We start from the raw sequence: 20,764 nt of genomic DNA on the forward strand, positions 1-20,764 counted from the left end.
ATTAGAAAATTCGTGCAAGCAAATGCTGTCACTTTAGCTAATGTTTTTGCTATTAGTAATAAGGTCCTTTGTCTCTGGCCCAGAAATCTCCTGCCTTCTGCCAGCATCCATGAAATTATGGCAGGTTAACTTCTTAGTTTGCAAGTAGAGCAAATCTCGGACCCTTCACAATTCTGAACAAAATCTCCAATGAATGACAGATGGAGATGAGTGATGACTATAACTAAATGGATAGAAGGTGGTATAGTCTGATAAGATAAAATTTGGAGGTGTTTGAGAAGAAAGAATGGTCTGGAAAATGCAATGAGAAGCTAAGAGTATACCTCCAGGCTCAAAGACAGAAAACAAGCAGGAGAGAAAATGGCCACTACTTGAAAGGGTTGCAGGTAGTATCATCAGGGAAGCAAGATTTAATTTAGAGCAAAATGTAAAGTAATATTAACAGAAGAGGCTGAAGATAAAAAGAAATTTGCTGATGACTGACCTTGAGTTCCAGGGACATTATGAAAGATTTTCAGGAGACAGGGAGAGGTGGGTTTTAGGGTTAGTTTTGGATACGTGTGTTAAGAAACCCATGAGTCTTGAGCTCCTTGTTGTAACTTACATGAGCAAGATAAAACGTCATGATTAAACTAGTTATGACAGTTTTAATCAGATCAAATGTTTGCTTGTTTCTATGTCCTCTGACCTCTTTAACCAACACAGTATCTATCATGAAATGCTTTATTTCTTACTAACATCATTTTAGAAAATTTAGAATATATGTTTTTAAAAACTTAAGTGTCAAACTGTTATTTAAGATAGTAAGAAGCAAGTGTTAACTTACTTGAATTAGATCTAAAATGCCAAGTTCGCTTTCTGAAGAGTCCACACAGAAGACAAAATATAACGTTGCGTAATGTCTATAAATCAGTTTGTTGTCAGATCCTCCAATTAATCTAAATGACAAAAAAATTGTAATGTTATTGGAAACAAAATGCAAATCATTTTCATTAGCTCAAGCAAACTGATAATTTGTTTAAAAACCACTTGTCAAACGAAAGGTGACATTCGATGGCAAAGCATTTAAGTGAACTTATTCAGAGACTAGGTAAACTAAGATGGCTGTTTTCTTCAGAAATATCAAGTAAAAGAAGCCAGTGCTTAATTTCAGTTCATTCATTCATTCATTAAACTGTTCTCTGAGTAACTACTATGTGCCAAGCACTGGTAGTGGGGAAGGAGCAACAAACACACACATCAGAACATCATCAGATAGTGGCAAGTGTTACACTGAGAATCAAAATACAATGATGATATATTGATGGGTTCCCTACTTCAGGCTGAATATTAAGCAAGAGTGGCATTTAAGCTGAGATCTAATGATAAGGAGTTGGCTTGGAAAAAATTTAGAAAAGAGCATTTCAGGCTAAGGTAGTAAGTAATAAAAGGCCATTTCATCAAGAACAAAGTATGTATGTTCAGGGAAGAGAAAAAAGGCCAGTAGATAAGAAAGGATTAGTAAATGATAAAGTCAGAGAAGTAGGCAGAAATTAGATCATGGGGCATTTGTAAGTGCTTACTAGATTTAACTCCATACGTCACAGTAAGTTACACAGCTTAAGACTGATTATCAACCAGAAAAAAAAGAAGAACGACACTTCTTAAGTTTTGGATAGGTTTACCATCAAGATCTCTTCCAAAATTACATTGTTTTGAAATATAAATGCAAGAAAACTGAGCTAAGATACTAAACTCTTTCATGAAATACTCTTATTTATAATGACTGGAATTTTAGTATTTTAAAAATAGTAATTTAGGAATCATTCCAAACATCTTATATTTTTCTAAATATAGTTTAGCTATTTCATAGTTAAGTTTACAATAATGAATTCACCTTCTTAAAAGACCCCTAAACACTTACATAATTTACAATCAAGGCTATATGTAACCAAAATTAAATTAACATCCATCCCAACAGAATATAGGAAAATGGCATCTTTCCCTCCCTCCCTCCCTCCCTTCCTTCCTTCCTTCGTTCCTTCCTTCGTTCCTTCCTTCCCTCTCTCCCTCCCTTCTCTTTCTCTCTTTCTCTGTCTCTCTGTGTCTCTCTCTCTGTCTCTCTCTTTCTTTCTTTCTGAGACAGAGTTTCACTCTGTCACCCAGGGTGGAGTGCAGTGGTGCTATGTCAGCTCACTGCAGCCTCTGCCTCCTGGCTTCAAGCAATTCTCCTGCCTCAGCCACCAAAGTAGCTGGGATTACAGGTGCACACCACCACACCTGGCTGATTTTTGTACTTTTAGTAGAGATGGGGTTTCACCATGTTGCTCAGGCTGGTCTCGAACTCCTGAGCTCAGGAGATCTGCACGCCTAGGCCTCCCAAAATGCTAGGATTACAGGCGTGAGCCACCGCACCTGGCCAGCATCTATTTCTTACACAGTAAAAATAATACTAAACTTATAAGTTCTGTAGAAACAGCTTCTCAAGGTATATACTACTTCTATGTCTTCTAATAGCAAAAGGAGAAATGATCTTTGACAAGAATAAAAATTTCGTATATGCTAGATACTCTTCTAGAGAAGATGTTTAATTTAAAAATATCTACATGCAATTTAAAGATTCTGAGAGTGTATTTATAGACTATGACTGCAATTGTTCCTTGAAAGAGGCAAAAAGAACACAAATTGGAGGCTTTACTTCATTCTGAATCAGCGATTTAGTGATTATCTTAAAACTTTTGCTTTATTTAAAAGGAAAGCAAACTTCTGAAGAATATAAGTTTCAAAAAGGCCAATAATGCTATTAAAAGCAAGCAAAATATTAATGCGGCAAGTACATACTTTGCCTTTAAAATATAATCTTGGCCGGGCGCGGTGGCTCACGCTTGTAATCCCAGCACTTTGGGAGGCCGAGGCGGGCGGATCACGAGGTCAGGAGATCGAGACCACGACGAAACCCTGTCTCTACTAAAAATAAGAGCCAAGTCACTGCATTCACCTGGTGACAGACACTGTCCCCCCAAAAAAAAAAAAAAAAAATATATATATATATATATAAAAAATAGCTATAGTATAATACTGATAAAAATTCCTGTACAGAATGTAATACATCATATAAAACCACAGGATTGAGAAATCCTGTTAGTCCAAATAACTCATTTTATAGAGGAGAAAACTGAGGCCTGAGAATTTAAGTAACTTGTCCAAGGAAATCAGCTGGTTAGTGACAAAACGAGGATTAAACTAGATGCGAGGTCTCCTCTCTGCTGCGATATTTGCTTTCTATTTTTTGTAAAGTTAAAAAAGAACAGTCACAATTTCAAGCCACAATTTCTAATTCAAATAGCACCCTAGTTAGATGAATCAGGTTCTTCCATGCAGTGCACTGTGCTGGGTGGTAAGTTTCCTAGGAGATAAGAAATCAAGACGCTAGGATGAGAGGAAATGATAGTAATGTCAAAGACAACTAAAGTGAAACACGCACAAGTAAAATTCAAAAACAGAATCAGGTACACTTATCTCAATTATTAAATTAGAAGCCTTGAGTTAACAGCAAAATTTGTAAGTATGTATTGGACATTTAAGGACAGCATGATATAAGCTTTCAGGAAACCCAAGTTAAGTGTTCCACGTGATAAAAAGTAACTTATGACCATAGATTCCCTGTTATCCAGAGTATTTCTCATCCATCATACACAGTAAAATACAGAAAATTCTAAGTTTCTCTGACTGATTTATGTTTGAGAACAAACTGTTTTCATGGAAGCTATTAGTTTAAAAGTATTTATTTGTAATATTTGGCAATATTCTTATTCACTTTAAAAATAGAAAAATTGATTAGCTGAATTAGGTATATTGGAAAAACAGACTTCAGTCTTGTAATAGTAAAATAAAGAATGTAGTCTAATTTTTATGAACATTCACACAAAGGAATACTCTGTAGTCACTAAAAAGAATAAGCTTGTCCTAGATGTGTTTATATGCAAAGCTTTTGAAAATACTGAGAACCAGCAACATGCAAATGAGCATTCCAAGTGTGATCTCATAAATAAAAATTTTAAGGTTGTATGTTAGTCAACACATAAAACATACTTTATATGTTAGTCAATACAAACAATTTTCTAGAAGGATACACAAGAAATTGGGTAGAAGGACTAAGGTTGAGAGATTCTTACTTTACATTTTATACTTCCCTGTAATGTTGGAATTTTTATGATTTAATATATTACCTTTATATAAAATTCCCTTCCGAAATTTTTAAGAGGAAAAAAGATTGCATATCTTTAAAAAATAATTCTTTAAGTTAGATTTATAGCTAACATAGGTGGCAATTAATTCACCTAATCCAATTAATCAAAATTAGAAAACTTTTGCCATAAACTGATTAAACAGTATATATTTTAATCACATAGTCAAAGCTTAGAAATGTCTATGAAATGCTTTACTTACAATCCTCCTTCTAGGAAATTACAAACATTTTCATCTCTCTTAGATACCAAATGGAAAGTCTCCCTGATGATTTGCTGTTGTGTATCTTCACTCTGAGGAAGAATAATTCATATATATTAGGATGGAGTGTAAAGGTTTAATAGCATTTTAAGAATTTTAAAAATCAAAGGTAGTAATATCTGTCTGGGAAATCCATCTAAAAGAGGGGTCCTTGGAGAAGTGACTTAAATTACACCTTACAGAAGCAAAACCCAATATTTTTTGATGAAAAAGAAAAAAAAACCCAATTATTTATATTTACCACTATAATAAAAGTAACATATTTCTAAGTTTCAAAAACCAACAAGAAAAAATATTAGATGAATTACATACACTGGTAAAAGGGAAACTAGATATTAACTAGTCAAAGCTGGTTATCTTACAAATGAGTAAACTGAATCAGAAAGGTAAAGTTATAAATAGTGTAGCTAATCTATATTTGAATGGAGGAAAGAAATAGAACTATGGAGCTTCCAATTAAGTTTAACCTTTACTAAATATAGACTGAGGTAAGAGTCCATCCATCTTACTCATCTTTATATAAGCTGATCTAAAGCCAAGGATTGGGTCAACAAATATTTATTAACCTGGACCAAGCAATTCATATTCCAGTAAGAGTCAGCATCCTGGCTGGGCACAGTGGCTCACGCCTGTAATCCCAGCACTTTGAGAGGCCGAGGCGGGCGGATCACAAGGTCAGGAGATGGAGACCATCCTGGCCAACACGGTGAAACTCCGTCTCTACTAAAAATACAAAAATAGCTGGGTGTGGTGGCGCGTGCCTGTAATCCCAACTACTCGGGAGGCTGAAGCAGGAGAATAGCTTGAACCCAGGAAGCAGAGATTACAGTAAGCTGAGATCGCACCACTGCACTCCAGCCTGGCGACAGAGTGAGATTCCATCTCAAACAAAACAAAACAAGAGTAAGCTTCCTAAACACTGCAATAGAAAACTGAGCAAAATCATGAACACCAGTTTCACGGGAAAGGATGTGAATGGTCCACAAAGAAATGAAAAGATACTAAACCTCAGTAGTAATTAAGTGAAATACAAATTAAAACAACGAGATAGCTCCACATGTACCATATCAGCAAAAGTATAAAAATATGATAGTATAAAATGTTGACAAAGATGTAGAGCCAAAGAAACTCTCATCTCACCATTGGGAGGGTAAACATATAATCACTTGGGGAAATAGTTTTATTAACCAGCACTTTCTCTCCTAGATACTATTCTAAACCATATGAAACCAGTTTTTGAAGATCAAAAACAATTGAGCATTGGCAATTACATAGACAGGTGACCCTTGAACCATGTAGTGGTTAGGGATGCTGATCCCTCATGCATTTGGAAATCTATGTATAAGTTTTGACTCCCCAGAAATGTAACTCCACTACACTTTTTCTCTTAACAATTCTTAAAGTAAGCTAGAGAAAAGAAAATGTTATTAAGAAAATCATAAGAGAAAATATATTTACTATTCATTGAGTGGAAATAGATAATCACAAAGGCTTCCTCTTTGTCTTCATGTTAAGTAGGCTGAAGAAGCGGAGGGCGAGAGGTGTTTGTTTTGTTGTCTTAAGTATGGCAAAGGCAGAAAAGGTGGAGGTAGTGGATGGGGAAGCTGGAGAGGCAGGCACACATGATGTAACTTTATGGAAATACACAGTAATTTCTGTCTGCCGTTTTGCTTTTTCATTTCTCTGAAAATGTTTCTATACAGTACTAATCCTTGTTCCACTGTCTGCTTTAGTTTTAGCATCCATATTACAGAAGGGTCCATGTCATTAAAAGAAGTCAAAGTAGTCTCAAATAACTGGAACTCTTCTGCCAGATTGTCTAATGTCAATTTGTTTTCTGGCGCTGCTTCTTCTAAGTCTTCTTCCTTATCATCTGGCATTGTTAAGAAGCACTCATCTCCATCAAATGTGTTCTGCTAATTACTCTGTTGTGCTAATGCACTCTTAGATTTCTCTGAAACCCTTATCTTGAAACCTTTCATTCTCCCACCTTTTTTGCTACATTCACAATCTCTTCCATGTTTCTTTGATTAGCTCTGTCATAAATCCTGTGAAGTCATGCTCCACATGTAGACACGGTTTTCTTCAGCAGGAATGCACTGTTTCAGGCCTCATGGCCTTCACAGCTTTTTCTCTAACAATGATGACATCTTTAATGATGTAATCGTTCCAGACTTGCATGATATTCTATCAAGATTCTCTTCCACAGTGTTGAAAATCCTTTCCATAAATACCAAGTGTAATGAGCCCTAAAGGTCCTTATGACCCCGATGTTTAGGCTGAATTACAAACTTTGTGACTGGGGGCAAGTTGACCACTTTAATGCCTTTGGTGTTGAACTCATGGGGTTCTTGGATGCCAGGGGGATTGTCCAATATCAAAAAAACTTTAAAAGGCAGTCACTTACTGGCAAGGAATTTCCTAACTTCAGGAACAAAGTATCTATGGACTCAATCCAGAAAACGGGTTCTCATCCACTCCTTCTTATAGAACCAAGAGACTAGCAGCTGGTGTTTATCTTTTCCCTTCAAGGCTCAGGGATTAGCAGCTTTATAAAGACAGTCCTCATCATAAACCTGAGTGCATTTGCACAAAACAGTAGAGTTAGCCTATCCCTTCCAACTTTAAATCCTGGTGCTTGTTCCTCTTCCTTACTAAAAAATATCTTTTGTGGTAGATTTTTTTTTTTTTCCAGAATAAGGCACTTTCATCTGCATTAAAAACCTGTTCAGGCAGACATCTTTTCTCTGCAATGGTTTTCTTAATGGTGCCTGGGAACTCGTCTGCTACCTCTTGGTCAGCAACAGCTGGCTTCTCCTGTCATCTTGACATTTTTAAAGTCAAACCTCTTTCTATAAGCATCAAGCCATCCTTTGCTGGCATTAAATTTTCTAGCTTTAGATCCTTTACCTTCCTTATGCTTTATGTTATCATATAATGACTTCACTTTTCTCAAATCATATTCTATAGGTATGCCTTTCTCACAGCATTCCTGTGCCCACATAAGAGCTGGATTTTCAATACGACATAAAAAGGGATTTTGCAAAAGGTGCAAAGTTTTCTCACACACTGGCATAGCTATAGCTACAGATTGATGAATTTTCTTTTTCTTTCTTTTTTTTTTTTTGAAATGGAGTCTCCCTCTGTTGCCCAGGCTGGAGTGCAGCAGTGCAATCTTGGCTCACTGCAACCCACCTCCAGGGTTCAAGCAATTCTCCTGCCTCAGCCTCCCGAGTAGATGGGATTACAGGTTCCCAACACCATGCCCAGCTAATTTTTGTATTTTTATTTTTATTTTTTCGAGACAGAGTTTTTGCTCTGTTGCCCAGGCTGTAGTGCAATGGCATGATCTCGCTCACTGCAACCTCCGCCTCCTGGGTTCAAGCGATTCTCCTGTCTCAGCCTCCCAAGTAGCTGGGATTACAGGCGCCCACCACCATGCCCAGCTAATTTTTGTATTTTTAGTAGAGATGAGGTTTCACTATGTTGGCCAGGCTGGTCTTGAACTCGACCTCAGGTGATCCACCCGCCTCTGTCTCCCAAAGTGCTAGGATTACAGATGTGAGCCACCACACCCAGCCATAACTTTTGTATTTGTAGTAGAAATGGGGTTTTGCCATGTTGGCCAGGCTGGTCTCGAACTCCTGACCTCAAGTGATCCGCCTGCCTTGGCCTCCCAAAGTGCTGGGATTACAGGCATGAGCCACCGTGCCTGACCATGAATTTTATTTTCTTTACAATAGTACTTTTGCTGGATTCATTTATCTTGAATACTGGGCAACCATAGCCACAGACCTATATCTAAGGTATATATCAAGCAATTCAACTTTTTCTTGTAGTGTCATGATATTTGTCTGCTGCTTGGGAGCACTTCCAACATCACTAGTAGCACTTCATATGACTCCCATAGTGTTACTCAAGGTTTATGATATTACAACAAACATGATAACAAATTACACAGGAATTGGGAGAAAGCACTTTTTACTGTGAGGTGCAATTTACTAGAGAGACAAATTGCTCACCAGGAGATGATTAGCATCACACAGCATTTTAAGCAGATTCTCAAAACACCTGAATTTACCACAATAGCAACAGAATGTTGGAATTATTACAGTAGTACAGTATGTATGTCTGGAAGTGAGGATAAAGAGATTACTGTAAAATAAGGACTAAAAGTTTGTTTAAAAAGCAGAAGGATCACTAAATTCCCACTACCATCCCCAACAAAAGTTCTTAATTTTATTACTAGGAATAGATCAAAGCGAGGGTATTCGGAGAGCAAGGGGTACTGTGGTAGCCAGAAAAATGGCCCACCAAAAAATGACAACACCCTAATCCCTGGAACCTGTAAATACGTGCGGTTAACATGACAAATGCCTTTGCAGATGTGATTAAGGACTCTGAGATGAAGATATTATCCCAGATTATATAGGTGGGGCTAATTGCATCGCACCGTACTTTAAAATCTACTTCCCATGACCTTTTTCTCAAGAAATTACTGAAGGGTATTACTGGCTCCACCATGGCAGGATAATAAGCAAAGAAATGAAGCAATAGGAAGTCCAACACAGGAAACAAGCAAAAGGAATCCCCTAAAATAATAAAGATCCCAGCATGACTGCCATACAACTAGTCTGGATTGGTCCTAGTCAAAAGGCTCCAGAAGAGATTTATTTGAGAACATAAAACTGAGAAAAGATGTGCATGATTTAGACAACTGGCAAAGATGTAAACTAGTGATAAGTGCATTAAAAACTACATCAAATGAAAAGGTAATTACAACCTTTAAAGAAAATAGTCAGGAAAGAAAAAACAGTACAGTTTACAACATGGCTCAGCTGAAGATAGTGTTTACATAATAAATTAACGTAAACATTAAACACCGATCTAACCAAAATTATGAAATAACTATGAGGGGACTGGGAATTAGTTGTGGAGGAGAGGACAGCCAAATAATCATTTTTAATAGCAGAATAAATCATGTCTACAAGTAACAAATCAGGCAGTAAAACAAGTACATTATTTAACCACATGTACATAAACACTGAAATCAGCAGCTAAAGGTAGTTACTTGTGGAAAGGGAGAAATGAAGAAATGTTATTTTTCATAACAAACCTTATGAAACTATTAGATTCTTTAACCAATATGTATGTATAACTTGAAGAAACAAGCTAAAAGAAGGAAAGGAGGAGAGTAAATAATCTGCAACCAGATATATGGGTTTATTCCTGGATGTACTCTTTGTTAACTCTGTGACATTGAGCAAGTTACTTATCCTCTTTGTGCCTGAGTTTTCCTCATTTGTAGCACGGAGAAAGCAACAGTAGCTACCTCATGGTGGTGTTGTGAGAACTGAGTTCATACACTTACTTTATACATACATCTACATACTTGTAGAATGATATCTGGCATATAATAAGCATGCATTAACACCAACTTATTTTTAAGTACTACCTCTGGGCCTTATCTGAAAAGTCAGCTCTAGAATTCTAAGGAAAATAAAATCTTATAGGAAGTTTTCTTTTAAGAAATGTTATCTTTCTGCATTATGTTACTGCTTATCAAGGAAGAGGTTAACTGTGCTAACCATTAACTATGTTTCACTACATTGACAGTGAAAGAATTTCTCATAGGAACTTCAACTGCTGCCACTTGGAATCTTAGAATGCTGGCAATACTCAACTAAGAAAATCAGCACTGGTGGTTACCAGGGGCTGGTGGTGGGAATAAAAGGAGGAATGGGGAAAGCAAAAATGTTGATCAAAGGTACAAAGCTTCAGTTAGACTGCAGGAATAAGTTTTTGTGCTCTACTGAACTACATGGTGACCACAGTTAATAATAATGTATATTTTAAAACTTCCAAAAGAATGTATTTTTAACATTCTCCCCACAAAGAAATAAGTTGGTGAGATGACAGATACGTTGCTGGGTGCAGTGGCTCACGTTTGTAATCCTAGCACTTTGGGGGGGCGAGGCCGGAGGATTGCTTTAAGCCAGGAATTTCATACCAGCCTGGGCTACAAAGTGAGATCCCATCTAAACAACAACAACAAAAATGTTTTAAAAACTTAGTTGAGCACGGTGGTGGGCACCTGTAGTCCTGGCTACCAAGGAGGGTGAGCCAAAAGGATCCCTTGAGGCCCTTGAGCCCTGGAGGTTGAGGCTGCAGTGAGCTAATGATCACACCACTGCCCATCAGCCTGGGCATCAGGGCATTCCAGCCTGGGCATCAGGGCATTCCAGCCTGGGAGACAGGGCAAGATGCTATCTCTAGAAAAAAAAAAAAAAGATGCTGGATATATTAACTAGCTTGATTGAACCCTTTTACAATGTATACATAGATCAAAACATAACACTGTACCCCATAAATATGCACAGTTATTATGTCAATTAAAAATGAAGAAAAAAAGAAAACAATATAGGATAGAATGCCTTAAAATTTTAATCAAACATCCAAAGGCTAAGCTAAAATTAAGTAAGTATCTGCTGACATAAAACTATTTTCCTTATTTAACTTAACAGCTTTCATTAAAGAGCCTAGAACTTGCTTCAGGCTGATCAGATTTCCTAACAGTATAGTTTCACAACAGAAGTCAAAAAAGCTATATTTCAGTTGGTCACAACTCCTAAATTACATCAGTCTAAAGACAACTACAGTTACAAAAAGGCAAAAACTTTTATTATTTTAATATTTCTTAATGCAGTAATGAAAAACAAAAATAAACTTTAAAAAAACAGAAACCCACTAACAATATTTTCTCTTTTCCTATGTTTCCCTCCTGTCCTTATGCATATATCACACAGGCAACTTTAAAACTTCCCTCTAATCATAGTCAATGTCATCCCCCATCCTCATCATTCTTTTAAAAATTTAGGAAAGTATTTTCTTAAAATGCATTCATTCACTCTGGTAAATGTTAAAATATAGAGGATTACTAAGATCAAAGACAAATAGATCCTTTTCTCAAACAGCTTATGATCTAATACAAGAAGTAAAATACAGGTATCATTATTTTGAATTTATAGTTTTGTATTTTGCCTTTTTTATATTTCAAAAAAAGAAACAGAATTCCTTATAATCAACTGGGTGCAGTGGCTCAAGCCTGTAATCCCAGCACTTTGGGAGGCCAAGGTGGGAGGATCACTTGAGGCCAGGAGTTCCAGACAAGCCTGGGCAACACGGTGAAACCCCAACTCTACAAAAAATACAAAAATTAGCTGGGCATGGTGATGCATGCCTGTAGTCCTAGTTACTCAGGAGTCTGAGGTTGGAGGATCACCTGAGCCCAGGGAGATCAAGGCTGCAGTGAGCCATGATATACCACTGGACTCCAGCCTAGGTGGCAGAGCAAGGCCCTGGTTGAATAAAAATATTAAAATAGGACTGGGCGCGGTGGCTCAAGCCTGTAATCCCAGCACTCTGGGAGGCCAAGGCAGGCAGATCATTTGAGGTCAGGAGTTCAAGACCAGCCTGATCAACATGGCGAAACCCCGTCTCCACTAAAAATACAAAAAAAGTGGTCAGGCATGGTGGCGTATGCCTGTAGTCCCAGCTACTCAGGAGGCTGAGGCAGGAGAAGCGCTTGAACCCAGGAGGTGGAGGTTGCAGTGAGCCGAGATTGCACCACTGCACTCCAGCCTGTGTGACAGAGAGATATATATATAAATATAAAATATATATATTATATATAAATATAGAAAAAATATATATAATATATATAAATATGGAAAACATATATACACACACACATATATAAGCATACATATATAGAAAATAACTTTATAATAAAAGGTAGAGGGTGATTTGACATAAGAGTAGTACAAATAACATACTGTAAGAAGTCAAGAGGAACAATGATTTTGAGCAGCAAGATAGTCATCTTCAAAGAAAAGTGACAAATACAGAGGAAGGGCATTAAAAAATAGGTAGAATTCAAAAATATAGAGAATGGGGAGTATGAAGTTACATGAAGGGCAGAAGTAAAACGTGGACAAAATCACAGAATCAAGAAAATATATGAAGAATAATAATAGTTTATGTTGCACTTAAAAAAGAAAAAAAAAAAAGAGATGTCTGAGGACAAAGCCTCAGAGCACTACAAACATTTAGGAATCATGAAAAAGAGAAGACCCTAGCAAAGAAAATTCAGTTAGTGTGTTTTCTGCCAAGGTCTCTCCTAAGAAGTCTGGCTGGAGACTCTGTGTACATGGACAGGCCTAACTTCAGCTACAGTGTGCAAAGAACCAGCAATCAGGATAGCAGTGTCCTTAAATCCCAAACTAGAAGAGACTAGGGCACCTACAATAGTAACTTAATTAGAACTCTCCAAGATATCTCATTAAATTTCTTTAGAGAAGAATTCTCTCCTATTTTCTCTTACAATGTATAAAAAATGCTTAGCATGCACAAAAAAGTACTCAATAAATGGCAGGTATACTTAACGCCCTAAACCACCATCAACCATTCTGCTTTGGTTTGAATGTATCCCCCAAAGTTCAAGTGTTGGAAATTTAATCTCCAACGCAACAGTGTTAAAAGGTAAGACCTTGAAAAGGTGATAAAGTGATGAGGGCTCTGCAGTGGGTTTGTTATCAAAGCGAGTTTTCTCCCACACTTGCCCACATGTGCATACCATGTGATGCCTTTCACCATGTTATGATGCAGCAGGAAGGCCCTCACCACACATGGCTCCTTGACCTTGGACTTCCCAGCCTCCAGAACCATGAACCAAATAAATTTCTGTTCACTATAAATTACCCAGTCTCAAGTATTCTGTTACAGAAGCACAAAATGAACTAAGACACATATTAAAATATTTCCCAATTTCAGTGGCAAACACTCTATTACTGAAATAACAAAAAGCTGAGAAGGTGACAGACTGAGTTTGAAATATTTAGAGAGTCAACCATGGTGGCAGCTGGAAGGTCTAAGAACTCCAAGAACAAGATAAAATTTGGGAGGAAAACTTGGAGTAAAGTACCAAGGCAATTCAATAGAGAAAGAATAATCAACAAATGGTGCTCAAACAACAAAATATCCACATGTAAAAGAATAAAACTTGATCCCCACCTCACACCATACACAAAACTAACTTGAAATGGACCACAGACCTAGGTATAAGAATTAAGGCTACTAAACTCTTGAAAGGAAACATAGTTACAAGATTTTTACCTTGGAGTGGGCAAAGATTTTTTAGATAGGATACCAAAAGCTCAAGGGAAGAAAAAAAGAGATAAACTAGATGATATCAAAATTCAAAACCACTGTGCTACAAGTGATAGCGGCAAGAAAGTAAAAAGACAACCTGTGGAATGGGAGGAGATACGTGCACATCATATACCTGATAAAGGATTTGCACTTAGAGTATATTAAGAACTCTTACAAGTCAATAATAAAAAGACAACTCAACTTAAAAACAGGCAAAGGATTTGAATATATATTTCTTTCAAAAAGATATGTAAATGGATGATAATCACATGAAGAGAAGTTCAACATCATCAGTCAACAGGAAAATGTAAGTGAAAACCACAATGAGATACTACTTGACACCTGTCAGGACAGCTAGAATAAAAATAACCAACAATAACAAGAGTTGGTTACGATATGAAGAAACTGGAGCTCTCAGACATTGTTGGTGGGAATGTAAAATGGTACAGTCACTTTAGAATATAGTCTGGCATTTCTTCAAATAATTAAACATATTCTTACCATATGATTTGGCAATTTTACTCCCAGTTATATACCCAACAGAAATGAGAAGATATGGTCACAGAAAAATTCGTACATGAATGTTCACAGCACCATTATTCATAGTAACCCAAAAGTGAAAACAACCCAAATGTCCATCAATTGATAAATGGACAAACAAGATACAGTGTGTATATATCTCTCCATACTAAAATATTATTTAGCTATACAAAGTAATGAAATATCAATATATGCTACAACATAGGCAAATCCTGAAAGCACCATGTTAAGTAAAAGAAGCCAATCACAAGACTGTAATATTTCAGGATTCCATTTATATAGAATGTTCAGAATAGAAAAATCTACAGAAACAAAACAGATTAGTGGTTGCCAGGAACAGTGGGGAGTGGGGATTGAAGAGTGACTGCTAGTAGGTACTAAATTTCATTTAGTTTGATAAAAATGTTCTAAATTTAGATTGTGGTGATGGTTGCACAACCATGATATAATTCTAGAAGCCACTGTATTATATACTTTAAATGGGTGAATCTTATAGCATGTGAGAGCTATATTTTAATTAAGATTTTTTTTAAAAGGTTAGCTAATTTCACAGAGAAAATGAAAGAAGCTGGGGCAACTTTTATAGCCATACTTTCTCCTATAAAAGTCTTCTTACAGAACTTTTCTGTGGAAGAGTGTTTGAGGACTTTCCATTTTATAATAAGCAGCAAGTTCATTCCAAAACAGGGCCCACATACTCTGGTTTCTCTTCAGATCTTATAAACCTTTTGCCTTTTACCAAAACAGGGCCCATATAATTTAAACACTGGGGTTTTTGGAAAAAAATAAAATAAAAGAGATAATTCATTCTGAGAAAATACAAAGAGTATTTGAGAACAATCTCTGTTGTGTTCTGTAGTCCTATGACTGACTACATGATCTCCCAATTAGAAGTAGGAAGTAACAAGCAGTAATAAAAGTAATCATTATTATTTACACAACAATTACTAAGTCTTTATATGTCAAGTTCCACAACCATTCTCTTATTTAATCTCATCAAAAAACCTTACTCAAAATTGAAGTCCACATTGATTGGTTAAATTATAGTATACTATACAATGAACTATTATATAGTAATTAAAAAATATTTTCTGGGTATGATACCAAAAGCAAGCAGAAGCAACAACAACAACAAAAAAAACGTAAGTTAAATCTCATTAAACAGTTGTGTGTATCAAAGGACACTATCAACAGAGTAAAAAGGCAATCACAGAATCAGAGAAAATATTTGCAAATCATATATACAAGAGGAGACTGATATCTAGAATATATTTTTAAAACTCCTACAACTTAACAACAAAAACAAACAACTGAATATTAAAATGGGCAAAAGACTCAAATAGATATTTTTCGAAGACATACAAATGGTCAATAAAAACATGAAAAGATCTGCAACAGCACTAGTCACTAAAGAAATGCAAATCAAAACCTTAATGAGACACCACTTCATAAACATTAGGATGGCTATTTTCAAAAAACAAAAAATAACGTGGATGTAGAGAAACTAGAACCTTTGTGCATTGCTGGTGGGAATGTAAAATGGCTCAGCCAGCTTCCCCAGAAAAAAACAAAACATAAAATTACTATTTAATCTAACAATTCCACTTCTGGGTATGTATCTATAAAAAGTAAAAGCAGGCACTCAAACAGATATTGGTACATCTATGTTCACAGCATTATTCATAATAGGCAAAGGATGGAAGCAACCCAAGTTTCCACTGACAAACGGATAAACAAAATACGGCATTGAGAAAGAAACATTTATCTGAGGAATGCAGGTCCTTTTAAATGATCTGGCCCAGAAAGGCATTAAAATGTGACAGCAATCACATCCTACTTCTCTTTTGAGCTATGATAAATATTTATCTATTGAAACTGCTTTATACTGCCACAAGTAACTAGAAAATAACCTAATAATACTACACCACACACTATAAACAATTCCCTGTATCTCAACAATGTTAGTCAATCATTAACCAAAGTTATTTCTATAAACTAGTGAGAATTCCTGACAGACAACTTAGTATCAGCCCACTCCACGTCCCCTTTATTTAATGCCTTCACAAACCTGCTTGTTAACAATGGCCAAGGGGAGCTCATATCCAAGGATACTTGAGTCTGAGTCTCCCAGGCAACTGTTCTCATTTTGGCTCAGGTAAACTCTATGAATCCTATTTTGTGCTTCAGCCTCTTCCTTTTAGGTCGATGGTATGTACATACATACAATGAAATATTATTCCGCCTTAACAATTAAAGAAATTTTGATACATGCTACACAACATGAGTGAACTTCGAAGACATGCTAAAAGAAAAGCCAGTTTCAAAAAGACAAAAACTCCATGATTCCTCCTACATGAGGTTCTTACAGCAGTCAAATTCATAGCGACACAAAGTAGAATGGTGTTTGCCAGGTACTAGGAGAAGGGGAGAATAGGAAGTTAGTGTTTAATGTGTAAGGAGTTTCTGCCGGGAAAGACTAAGTTCTACAGATGGATGGTGGTGATGGTGACACAATAATGTGAATATACTTCATGCCACAAAACTGTACACTTGCAACTGTTAAAATGATAAATTTTATGTTATATATTTTTTACTACAATAAAATTTATTTTATAACCCTTTCATATCACACTAAGATATATTAATGATAGGAAATAGGATATGTATGCAGTAGAATCAACTGGTACTCTTCCTCAGTAAGCACAAGGTAATCAAAACAATTCAGTGGGTCTGGAATATTAAAAGATAGCCCTTTCCTCCTGAGTTAACAAAGAGAACTGTGACTGACACCAAGTGATTCTTGTAGTTACATCAGGCTTGCAAGACTGGAAAAATGTAAATGCTTTTCAGCACAATAGAGGTGGGTCTAGTGGGCTTCACATAAACTCTATTGACATATAATTAAGACAACAAGCTAAGAAAAAAATGGTTTTCTTCTTGAGTTGTGTTACTTCACAGGTGACTTAGGAAAGCGTGATCACAGGTCTCATTGATAAAGAGGCTGTACAGAACTGGAGCACTCGTGTTTTTTGTTTCCTTTGTTTTTGTTTTTTTTTTTAGGAGACAGGGGTCATGCTATGGTTGCCTAGCATGGCCTCAACTCCCGGGCTCAGGCAATCCTCCTACCTTACCCTCCCAGGTAGCTGGGACTATAGGCACACACCATGCCTGGTTTTGATGCACTGACTTTTACCTTCATTCACTGGCCTAGCAACCCCATCTTTCCAGAGCCTAACAATAACTGAGTAGAGAAGAAAGTAACTAATCAGAGGAGAGCCTCACTGCCCCTTCTGCAGAGGCACTGTTTAAATGGCAAAATGCAAGTATGATTCAAAGAGGAGTTGCTCCTCTTGTGGAGAACATGCTGGGCATGATGTCATCAAACTGAATTATGTCAAGGGGCATGGTGTGGCATACAGGCATGATCTGTCCCCATCGTTCTCTTTAGCTTCATCTCCTGCCTCTCTTCCCTGTGATTTCTCAGCTTGCCTTCTTGCTATTCCTGAACACATCAAGTGTGGTCCCATTTGAGGGACACTGCACCTCTTTCTGCCTGAAACATTCTTTTCTTTGCTGTTCTCATATTCTTCCTCTCTTATCTCATTCAGTTTTCCTCTCAAATGTCAGGTCATCAGAGGTATTCCCAATGACCCTATCTAATATAGGCTCTCCTCCATCAAGCTTTATTCCCTTATATGGTTTCATTTGTCTTCAGGCTAACTGCAATCTTAAATAATTTATTGCCTATCTCCTATCACCAGAATGTAAACCCATAGGGCAAGCGTGACATCTGTCTTACTCATCACTGTACTACTAGTGCTTAGAATAGGGCCATACAAACAACAAATAAATACTTGAAAGAATATGGACAGGAAAAGAGAAAGAGTGTAATGGAGAGACAGATCAGGAAGTATCCAGAAAGCCCACCCCTCTTCCCAGAGGCCTATCTCTAGAAGGCCTAGTCAGAGGCCTAACTCTACAAGGCCTTCCTCCACTTGGAGTCTTAAGAAAACAGTTGTTAGCTAGAATTCTCCTTTATTCACCTCAATATCCTTCTAAGAGTTGCCTGATTCTTTAGCAAAGAAAGCTGTTTTAACTATATTGTAGTTCAAAGGATTTGATGAGAGGAAAGCTGAAAAGGCAGATGGGTGAGGAAAGAATGTGTTTAGTTAGCCTAATGTGACAGTTTTATACAACAAGAAGTTGGAAGGGGACTGGGCCCTCTAGATGGTAACAACTCAGAATCACCTTGAATTATAAACAGCAGTGACAAAATCCATAATCCATAGGTACAAAAAAGACTCTAAGTGCTAAAGGCAAGAATGAACTCTTGACTTTCAAACAAAAATTAGCAAAGATTTCCCTTTAGAATGAAAAAGACAAGGACACTGATAACCTCAGGTTACATAGGTAAGTTTAATTTTATACAAAAGAAAGATATATACACATTTCTTAAAACATGCAAATTATTAATCTGCTATTAACATATACTGTCTTTTTTTAATTTTAACGAGAGTGGCTGAACATTAACATATTCAGTTATCTTAAAGCCACAATGTTTAATAAATCCATCATCAACTTCAAAGCATGTATTTGTGTTATTAATGTCTAAAAGGTATGTCCTATTCACTGGGACATTTTGAAAGGAAAAATAAAGACCAGGGGAAACACACTAAGTGTTAATAATTATCTGTGTGTGATAAAACCAAGAATGACCTTAGTGGCCTTAATACTTAATCTTCCACAGTCACAAAAAAAGAAACTTACTTAAAATTGAAAATGACTTTGCCAAAGAATATAATATAGGTACGTTATGTAAGGCCTTCTTTTAGAAAAGCCATGAAATGACCTACAACATTGTCCTATTTATAACACTTACCTCATAACCAAAAATCATTTTAACTTTGAAGACTTTATTTCCTCCTTTACAATTAAATATTCAAAAGGTTTAATCTTAATTTTTAAAAAGCAAGTTTCCCAGCATACTCCACATAAAAACTGTGAACGTATCAGCATTTGGGTTTTTCGAGGATACTTTGATATAAGGAAAACCTGAAATTAAGATCTATTGTGACACATGTTCAGTATTGCATATTACAAGGAACTATTGCTGATATTAACAACCTCAGAACCAATCTAAAGTTACAGAAAACTAATATATATTAAAAGCTAATAAAGAGGGAATAGTGGTGATAGATATGTTAGTTAGCTTGATTTACCCATTTCACAATACATACATATACGAAAATAGCATGTACACTGTAAATATATGAAATTATTTTTGTCATCTATACCTCAATAAAAATATATATATTTTTAAATTTGTTGAGACAGGGTCTCCCCTGTCACCCAGGCTGGAGTGCAATGGCGCAATCTCAGCTCACTGCAGCCTCGATCTCTGGAGCTCAAGTGATCCTCTCACCTCAGCCACCTAAGCAGCTAGGACTATAGGCGTGTGCTAACATGCCTCGCTAAATTTTGTATTTTTTTGCATACAGACAGGGTTTTGCCACGTTGCCCAGGCTCATCTTGAACTCCTGGGCTCAAACAATCCTCCCATCTAGGCCTCCCAACGTGCTGGGATTACAGGCATGAGCCACTGTGCCTGGCCATAAAAACAAAAATTTTTTTTAAAGTTTAGAAGAAGAAATAGCAGACCTTTGTTTGCCTACCCACCATCCACTCCTTTCTTTCATCTTTCCAACAGAATATCCATTTTATTCCCGTTTTCACTCTCATCTTCAGCTCCAATCCAAAGTTGGATCTTGATTAGGGTAAGCTATTAATATTATCAGTCTTGGGTGGGTCTAACCAGAATGAAGGGAAAGACACAGTACAGGACTGCAGAAACAGATAGTTGTCTCTTTCTGAATTGAACTGATTACCAAAGGAGAAAAACAGCCTTTGGATAATAGTAATTTTGTGATGAGTAAAGCAGAGAAAGAGAAACAAATTGGACCTACAATAAAGTCATTGATTTGCTGAACCAAATACTTTTGGAATTGGTCTAATACTCTGCACTTCCTATAATGTACCTAACATAGTTCTTTCTAAGCACTTGAGTCAGGCTACATAAAACTCAATTTATGTAGACAAATGCATTATAACTAATATGGAAGGAAAGCAAATCGTATGGAATTTTCTTCTTAACAAAAAGCTGAAATGCCGTGTGTTAGTATGTGTTAACACCCTCATACTCAGGAGTGTTGATAATTCTATCTTGATCACAGACATAAGTTTAATTATCCCATCTGCCACAATGTCTTAATAGTCACTAAAAAAAGACTATATAGTTCACTACTATCCATCCAGTGAACATGGATGGATCTTTTTAAGGGATATTTTTAAAAGAAAAAAGAAGTTATCTATATTTTCACCACTTTGTATTTTTATGTTAAGATTAAAAAAAAATGAGAAAGAAGAATCTTAGAGTTCCTCCTAAGGCTTGCATTTGGTTGACAATTTAATTACATACAGTTTATTAAAAAAATTGAGGCAACTCATATAGGTTAATTTGAAAATTTTC

General features: G+C 36.4%; 1 protein-coding gene across 6 annotated transcripts in view; it reads right to left on the reverse strand.

Annotated features, from left to right (window-relative positions):
• Nucleotides 1–20,764, reverse strand: part of AP3S1 (adaptor related protein complex 3 subunit sigma 1) — a 91,460-nt gene that overhangs the window by 43,592 nt on the left and 27,104 nt on the right. For all 6 annotated transcript variants that reach the window (XM_058440589.1, XM_058440588.1, XM_032156615.2 and 3 more), the window contains exons 2-3: nt 4,429–4,520; nt 827–938 (exon numbers count right to left, since the gene is read on the reverse strand). In XM_058440589.1, coding sequence (XP_058296572.1) covers nt 827–938; nt 4,429–4,520 — 204 coding nt within the window. The remainder of the gene's footprint in view (nt 1–826; nt 939–4,428; nt 4,521–20,764) is intronic.

This window comes from Hylobates moloch, unplaced genomic scaffold, assembly GCF_009828535.3.
Source record: "Hylobates moloch isolate HMO894 unplaced genomic scaffold, HMol_V3 SCAFFOLD_6, whole genome shotgun sequence".
In the NCBI taxonomy this organism is placed as follows: domain Eukaryota; kingdom Metazoa; phylum Chordata; class Mammalia; order Primates; family Hylobatidae; genus Hylobates; species Hylobates moloch.